The sequence below is a fragment of the Setaria viridis genome, chromosome 3, assembly GCF_005286985.2.
Source record: "Setaria viridis chromosome 3, Setaria_viridis_v4.0, whole genome shotgun sequence".
Lineage (NCBI taxonomy): Eukaryota > Viridiplantae > Streptophyta > Magnoliopsida > Poales > Poaceae > Setaria > Setaria viridis.
In genome coordinates, this window is record NC_048265.2 from 4,354,885 (window position 1) to 4,363,875 (window position 8,991).

General features: G+C 49.2%; 1 protein-coding gene across 1 annotated transcript; it reads right to left on the minus strand.

Moving 5' to 3' along the window:
• Positions 1–3,286: 3,286 nt before the first annotated feature.
• On the minus strand, positions 3,287–5,335 carry LOC117850851 (probable E3 ubiquitin-protein ligase RHC2A). The gene has a single exon (XM_034732731.2). The coding sequence runs from the start codon at positions 4,921–4,923 to the stop codon at positions 3,691–3,693; it is 1,233 nt and encodes a 410-aa protein (XP_034588622.1). The 5' UTR covers positions 4,924–5,335; the 3' UTR covers positions 3,287–3,690.
• Between the last annotated feature and the right edge of the window lie 3,656 nt (positions 5,336–8,991).

The window sequence follows — 8,991 nt, forward strand, 5'->3', positions numbered from 1 at the left end:
GAGGGGGCGGGCACGTGCCACGTACTAGTAGTACGTCGCTGCTATGTCCCATGCTGACTGCTGTGACCTCGCCATCGTAGCAGATAACGTGGGCCAGCCTCTGAGTCAGCGAGCCTCGTCAGCACGACATCCAGGAGTAAGGTTTGGGAACTGGGATGTTGCCGATAGCAAGCCAATGGGTGGGCCATGGTTTGCTGGGCCTATGGGGGCCGACGGCCTACTACCTTTTTTCGAAACATTGACGGCCTACTACCTACCACCAAATCCCCCAAACAAGAAAGCTGCTGGACTGAAGGCGAATGACCTTCCTTTTCGGCCCACGGGACCGCGCTCGGCTGTTCTCGTCGTTATTACCATCTGAGCAGGAAGAACTGCAACCAAAAAAAGTACGTATGGCAATTTCTCTTTATTCAATTTATTTTTATGCGATTGTATATAGCTATACATTGTATGCCGTGAATCATGACGAGTAGTAGTAGTAGTAGTTTCGTCGTCATGGAGCAACACACGGCCTAATTTAATCACATTAGCTAGGACGGTACAATACGAGAGATCGTTTTAGCATCTTTAAGTATAACTTTTGCTATGTACCTAGATAGTTTTATGAATTTAGAAATGCAAAATGACTTGCAACGGAGCCGGTACAAGCGACAGAGACTGCAGGCACGCATGAAACTGGTCCTGCCCGTGTAATGTGCTCCTCGCGGTCGCAGTCGCAGGCAGTCCACTCTGAGCGCAATGGTGAGTGCGCGCATACGCATCGCCATGTACGCGTACGTGGACGCCAGCAATTCGTCCTGTTAGCTTGCAATTGCGTAAACCAGCTAGCAGCGAGACATGGGAGCCATCAAGGACGTACCATGCTGTCTTTATTTCGCAGGTTGCATATATGCAGCCCAACCACCACGCCAGGCACATATAAATATATATATATATACATATAAATATATATATATATACATATAAATATATATATATTTTTTAAACGAGCTGGCAGGAGAGCTGCCACTTTATTAATAAAGGAGAATGCCCAAAGGGCGAAATAAACTAGAAAACTTTACATGCTGCATACTGCAAGCTTAGCTCGCGGGCTGAAGAAATAAATAAATAAATAAATATATATATATATATATTATATATATATATATGCCGTCGATCGATTCCCTACTGCTAGACTCGATCAATTGTTTTTCTTCTCAAGCCTAAAGCAATAGTGGCAGGTCAATTTTGTGATAATTAAGCAGGTGGAAGAATATGTATACATGCATACTAGTAGCTACTAAGTAGTTCATAAATAATTGCAGAGGCCAGAGCTCCAATAATGCAGAAGATGTATACTTATATACCAAGGCCAATAACTTAATATCTTTCCCCTTTTTTTTTGGCAAAGGAATAACTGAATATCTCTCGATCGAGTAGATGGCTGCACAGACCATACGAGAGGCACGCGTGGAGGAGGACCATCTCCAGCTAGGCCCGATCGAATTGCATGGATTCCTCCTCCACCACCACCGTCACCGGATCCACCAAGATACCATGGCGTCGATGATAAGTAGACAGAGATATCGATCGATGGCACATATGTCAAGAGGAAAAAGAAGAAGAAGGTAGTCGCCAGGCATTAAGATCATCAGCATGGGAGCCCTACTTCTCCTCGAACAGTTTCTTGAAGCAATGGGAAAGAAAGAAGAACCGGACACCACATGTGCTTTGCTCCTGCAACACATCGACAAGCAACTTGAACTTGCCCCGTGATCGAGCGAGCCCATAAGCAAGCAAGCATGGCCAACCTATCCATAGTGCGCAAACTCAGACAACAGGAAGCCTGTCCGTGTCAAGTTTATACCCTCTGACTCTGGTCGGCAATCATCTACCTTCTGCTCTCTCTTTTTTTTTAAAGAAAAACACCAACTCTACCATGTGTATATAGGGAAAAATGACGACCCCATGGAGTGAAAAAGTGAAAACCCTATCTGCAACTGTCTCTCGTTTCAGACCATAACCGGGACATATTGGACGGAAGAACCGAGGCTGTTAACCTGTCTGAAGACGAAGAGCAAATAGACACAATGATGGCATCAGAGATTTTGTGCTAATACCTGTCGATTCGTCCATGCAGACAAGCCCAACAGAAAAATTGGCACCCGTACCGCTACTTGCACGCACTAGCGTTGCGGTTGCCGTTGCAGCTCAGCTACCAAAACACACACCGGTGGCAGCATCTGCCGCACGGCTTAATCATCGCTGGACCTAGATGTGTAGAGTAGTATACAAAGTCCTTTCGGTACACGAAGAAGGAAAAACAGGACAGCAGTTTCATCAGGTTTCAGTTCAGCAGTTGAATGATCCGTCGTACTGAGAAACCCTATCGCATGGACCATGCGATGCGATGCAACCCCAAAGTGAAGTGAAGGGAGCATGGCTTGGTTGGTGAATGGGGGATGGCCGTGGAGGTGGTATCCAATCGGCCAAATCCAATTCAGGTCAGATTATTGCAGTAGAGTAATAGAGCACTGCAAAGTCCAAGTCTGCAGCTGCATGCTAGGAGTAACAACAACAAGAGCAAAGCTTGCAGTTGCAGAGAAGCGCTTTCAGACAAAGGACTACTCTCTCCATGACCATGAGGGAAGGATACGGAAAACTTACTGCAAAAGGCAGTCAGCCATGAAGAGAATCTAGGAGCTCTTTTTACCTGTAGGCATGTATGGTACCATGGATATGCCGTGCAGGTCCTTTTCAGCTGCATAAAAGAGCCAGGTCAGACGGTGGTAAAAGGAGTGTAATTCATCCAGCTGCCGCTTTCTGTGCTTGCATCAGGACACTGGGACAGTGATTCCATTCGAGCAAGTACTCCAGCGCCATCGGTGTACGCTTGTTGCAATATCTTTGCTTCGGATATATAGGCAGGTCAGTAGTACACAAAAAAAGTAAAAATATCCCAAATCCTGAATATGACATACCATGCCATGTCTCCAGAACTCAAAATTTCGGTCGGGCAGTCTATTCACAGGAAACAAGTATAATGGATAACGATCTTGTTCTTTTTGGGCACATGGACTGAATGGAGGTGTTGACTTGAGACAAAGAAAACATGCATTGCAATTTGCAAGAACCCTGATTGATCACTAATCATAGAGATAAGGAACACAGAAACCATCCAGAAGCATGTCAAAGTGATCAGGAGTATGCATCTGCAAGACTGTAAAACGGACAAGAAACAGGAGACTGGACAAGAGAAATATCTTGTGCTGCAAAGATTCCTACTGAACCGTGCAACAGCCAGCGATGAAGCAAACATGGAAGAATCATTCATTGTGTTCTTACAAACGCAAAGAATGGTGCCACATTGGATGGAATCGAATGAAACCATCAATCATGCTAGCCATTTGCTACCAATAATGAAAGAACAATTTCATCACCTCCTAATGTACCAACCGAATGCTCATTTCAGGATCACCATTCGCGGTGAACAATAATTCCCCACCCCCACCTGCAAGCAAACACACCCATCATCTCTAAAGAGATGGGAATGAGATGCTGCTCTCCTATGTACAACACCAATAAGTCGATTGCTCTGTTCTACAAATCCTTCGTGTTTCTTCTTCTTGTTCTAATTGCTACTAAGTTTTAAGTAAATACATGAATGAAACAACAAGCAAGCAACCAACAAGCTTTCTGCAGTAGTGGTTCTCATCTCTGCACCATGGCATCTGCGTGGCCGTCCTCGAGCCGCCAGCTCGTGCTCCGGCTCCTGGACCCATGGCTGAAAGCAGCGCTCCGGTCGGACGCCGCGTCGTTGAGCTCCGGCATCATCTGTGATTGGGAGGACGAGGCCCGCGAAGAAGAGTGACCGCGGCCGAAGCACGCGAAGACGCTGCGCAGGATGCGCCTGATGGCGCCCCTCTCCGTGGACGGGCTCTGCCTTGACCCCCAGGAGATCCTCCTGGGCGCGCCGCCGTTGTTGAAGCCGCCGTCCATCTCCGTGTAGACGACGGGGAGCTCCCTCTCCTCGGGCCTCCTCCCGCCGGCGAACCTGCCGACGGCAAAGCCGCCGCCGGGGAGCCTCCAGATGGTGAGGCCGACAGTGGCCTCCTCCTCGGCGGCGCCGTCGCCTGCGGCGGCCCGCGCCCCGCCGGCGCCGCGCGGCGCGTCGGTGGGCATCTCGTGGCGGCAGACTGGGCAGGAGTTGCGGAGCGCGAGCCAGGGGAGGATGCAGTCGGCGTGGTAGATGTGGGCGCAGGGCATCTCCCGGGCCTCGGCGCCGAGCTCGAAGGGCTCCTTGCAGACGGCGCAGTGGGATTCGGCGGCGACCCGGGCGGCGTCGACGGCGACGACGGGCATGGACTCGACGGCGGCCTTGGAGGCCGGCGGGTTGTCGCGGGCGCGGGCGAGGCCGCCGGCCTCGATCTGCGCGAGCTGGTCGAGGAGGCGCTCGAAGCCGGAGCCCATGAGGAAGTCGGACATGCTCTCGGGGAGCGGGCGGAGGCCCGAACCCGCGCCGTCGTCGTAGAAGAGCTCGAAGCTGCTAGCCGCGGCCGCTGCGTCTGCCGCGTCGGCGTCCCCGGCGGGGGACCGGCGGAGCACGATGACGGGGTTGAAGGGCGAGGCGCGGGAGTCGGCGCCGGCGCCCCCCGAGGCTCCTCCGCGGCGGGCGCGGCGGAGACGCAGGTCGGCGGCGGCGGCGGCGTGGTGGTGGTGGTGGTGGTGGTGGTGCGCGCGCGGGCGGCGGAGGTAGGCGGCCCGGGGAGGGGGCGCGCCCATCTCCTCGAGGAAGCCGCCGCCGCAGGAGGGGCAGGCAACGGCGGCAGCGGCAGCGGCGGGCGGGGAGCTGCCGTCGCCGCCCTCCGCCGTGGCGCGGACGAAGCGGTCGCACTGGTAGCACCAGTAGGACGCCGCGGGGGCGGCCGTGGGCGAGGAGGCCATCGGAAAGGCGGGACCTTTGGACCTTTGTTGGGGCGAGGAGCTCAGATCTGGGCGGAAACCGCCGGCGCAGGAAGGGACTTGTTGAGGCTAGGCAGCCGATCCGGCGGCCGCACGGGTAAGGGAGGGGAAAGGGAAAGGCAGCTGATTGCTGGCTGCTGGTGGCTACCGGAGCCCGGAGAAGGGAGGAGGAAGAGCAGGGGATGCGGCGGCGGCGGCGGCGGAGCAGTAGAGAAAGAGGGGAAGAAGGGTTGGTGGTGGTGGGAGGGGAGGGGAGGGGAGGGGAGGAGGCGACCGATTCCGATTCCCCCTTTGTGTTGCTCGATGATTGATTGATTGCGGGAGGTTTTTAACCGGCGGAGTGGAGTGGGGAGAGGAAATGCCAATGAAAAAAGCAAGCAGCAAGTGGCCTCCGCTCCGCTGCCCGGAAGGCGATGGGATCCCAGCTCGAAACCAAAACTGGCTGGGGACGACGCGCACGAAAGGTTGAAAGCGCGTTCAGACTCGAGGCGGCAGACGCGCCGCGTTGGGACGAGACGAAACGGCAACGAACCAAGCCACGGTCCCACGGAGGAGGATGCTGAAATTTTCTCTCGATCTCGTGTTCCTGCCGCGGCTGCTCCGGTCGTCCTCGGTCCTCGCCGGCTGCCGCGGCGTTACGAAAGTTCACGCCGGGTTCGATCCACACGCAATTGAAAAGGACCCTTCTTTTTTTCCCTTTTGCTTCAGTTCAGGCTTCTGTTTGGATGGATCATTTCACACGTGCTTTTTTCCCCTTTTGCTTCAGTTCAGGCTTCTGTTTGGATGGATCATTTCACACGTGCGATAGAGATCATCACAATTTGCAACAACAAAGTGGTAGCCACCACTCCGTGTCAACGTGTTATCTATCGTGTCATCGTGCGTCGTCCACTGTCACTGTCACTGATTATATACGTGCGCCGTACGTATACTCCAATCAGCAGCTGTGCCTGAATATGCTTCAAAAGCGTCCAGGCATTACTTGACATATTAACAAGTCATTCCCGGTGATTCGATGAGAAATTTGGATTTTTGCTATCGCGAAGTCCAACGTTTGCGATGGCAAAAATCTAAATTTCTCTGGTTCGAATGTGTTTCTTTTTCTCCAAAAATTTAATGGTTTTCCAGCCAAACGGGCAGCACTAGAAGTATCGCTGCAGCTAGCAACAGGATTTGCTTGCTGGGAAAAGAAATTAAAAACGTAATGCAATACGCAACCTACCTATATATTGACCAGGACTCCAGGAGAACGGAGAAGAGCGCCACGGAGTTATCAAGGCAACTAACGACGCCACGCCAGCGATAGCTTGCCGGCCGGCCGGTCGCGGAGGGGGCAGAGGCGGCGGCCGGAGTCAGTCAACGCGCCCGCCCGCCCCAGTTCCGATCCCTTGACTACGGCGACGACGATGGCGACCGTGCTTCGGCCCGTCCTGATCGAGTGATCGAATGCATGCCTACCACTTCATTCGATGACCCACCACCAGTCAGAGCCACGCAGCCACCATCAGATTAGCAGGCTTATTCCGGCTCAATCCGATTCGGCCGCACATGCATGGCGGATCGCCGCCGTCCGTCCGGCGTCGCCGCTGGTTTCCTCGGCCCACGCATGCAGGATCCAGTCCGTTGCAGGAAACAATCTGACCGAAATGCCCTTGGATTAGTCTAAATCTTCTCCCAGCGTCTTGCCTAACCACATACTGGTGCGTGACTGCCTCGCTGTTTGACAGTTCGCGTAGCGCGCCTGCCAGGCAGTTGACAAGAGCAACTATATACATGTGAGGGGGCATTTCCGTCACGCCTGGCCAGCCTTGATTCTCGCTCCCCTGACTAGAGCGAAATGGATAGTTGACTTTGCTTTATTTTTAATACTCCATCCGATTCCAAATTACAGGTTATTTTAACTTTTCTAGGTACATAATTTTTATTATACACTTAGATATACAAGTATACAAGTATATCTAGATGCATAATAATATCTATAGAAAAACTAAAATAGTCTACAATTTGGAACAGATGGGTAGAAGCCTTGCGCTTTGGAAGTTGACACGTGCGTATCATCTTCTAGCTAGGTCAAAGGCACAAATTTAAATGTTTTTTCATGCTTGCCTGTGTGAAAAATCACATCTTGATCTTATCAGCAGAACAAAAATGATGGTTAAAGCATTGCCTTTGTGTACCGTGCCATCTTAGCTAGTTAAAGTTAAATCAAGCCAGGTTAAGCCTAATATACTCCTAGCACGTATATTATTATTATATTGATTAATTTGCGGGCAATATTGCAAGAGACAGGGGCGGTTTGGCGCTCTAGGTCAAGGCTCAATGGTGCTTGGGCACAATAATAATCGCACTGACGACGACCGGCCCGTTCCGTGATTGGAGGTGCAGGACCCTTTTTTTTAATCATTGTTATTTGGTTCGCATGCATGATGTCTACTTGCATGAAAGACGACGCATGTGCTGATGTGCATATGCTTAACCACTAAGCCTGGCGCGCATATATATGCTTTGTGGCCCTGCATCTGAATGCCATGTGGACCAAGCAAACATACACTTATTTTATTTTGATTTAATTTTTAGTGCATGTCCACTCCGATCCTCAGGTCCAGGTTTTAGTCTGTACATATAAGTCCAGGTTTTAGTTTGTGTGTATAATAATTTATTATCGCTACTTATACCCTCCTCCGTTCTAGATTACATGTTATTTAATTTTATAATAAGTTGAACTTATTTGATTTTAACTAAATTTATAAAAAAATATATTAATATCTATAATATAAAATAAACACGAAAAAAAGATATCCTATTGTCTATATATTGAAACTAGTTTGATGTTGCAGATATTTATGCATTTCTCTAAAAAAATTAATTAAGACCAAAGAAGTTTGACTTAAGGTGAAACTAAAATGACCTATAATTTGGAACAAATGAACTACAGTGTAGCAATATTGTCTTAGTCTATATATGTTACATACTAGCTTAATTTAGGAGCTTATCTTTTTTTTGTTGTGTAATTTGTTTTAATTTGTGGCATGGTCTCTTAACTGGGATTCGATAGAGAAAGAAAAAGAGGCTCAGCTAGGATATCTAATGGTTACAAATTTTACCGACTACAAAATCTTAAGTATTTACATTACTGAAATAACAGTGCATATCCATTTGGACTACTTTTATATCTAAACAGATGCATATGGTTGTTGGAATAATGTCTCTTTATCTCGTCAAAACCTGTAAAGTTGCATTGGATTCTTTGAAAAGCGCGCGTGCATGCATCATATAAATCTGGAAATGCGGAGTGCGCATTTTAGCTATCTAGTTAGCGTGGAATTCCCAAATGGGGCCTCATTCCAATTCCAATTCCTATAGCTATGGTGGTTGGTCCACTACGAAAGTTGCAATTAAATTAAAAAAAAGGCATCTTATTTATATTGTCTCAAGCTGCTGATGCACTTTTTGCAGTGTTGATATATAACTCTCCTTGTCAGCTTAACATCAGACAAAAGGAGATTAAAAAAAACCTACCGAAGCCAATTTTCACCACGCTTTAATTAACTCATTCACCGAGCACGTATATGTAGTTCAGGCTCATCATGTATTTTTGCCTACGTGTGATGGATGAGAGTGACGTATATATACTCGATAAACTTAATTTTGAAATTAAATACTCGATGAACTGTGGGGGTGTGCTCTGAAAGTTGATTCAGTCAAAGCTTGGTAGCTGCCAACTCTCGGTCGATGGGTCGCCGTCGTACACGCTATCATGTAGTCGTATGTACCATTGCATCAATCCCAGTGGCTGCCAACCGTGCGTGCAAAGGATATATATACTCATACACATCATCCATCCACGGTCCATGGTCCTAGCTAGCTAGCTACCGGCTGGATTGCTTGGTAGCACCAAGCAAGCAAGTCGTTGTTGGTCTTGGCCAAATCTTACTGTACCTTGACAGCGTCTTGACTCGATGGTGAATTAATCGACGATGACTTGTAGTGTTCAATTGATCGTACTCCTTCCTACCAAATCGTAAGTAATTTTAACTTTATTCTAAGTTG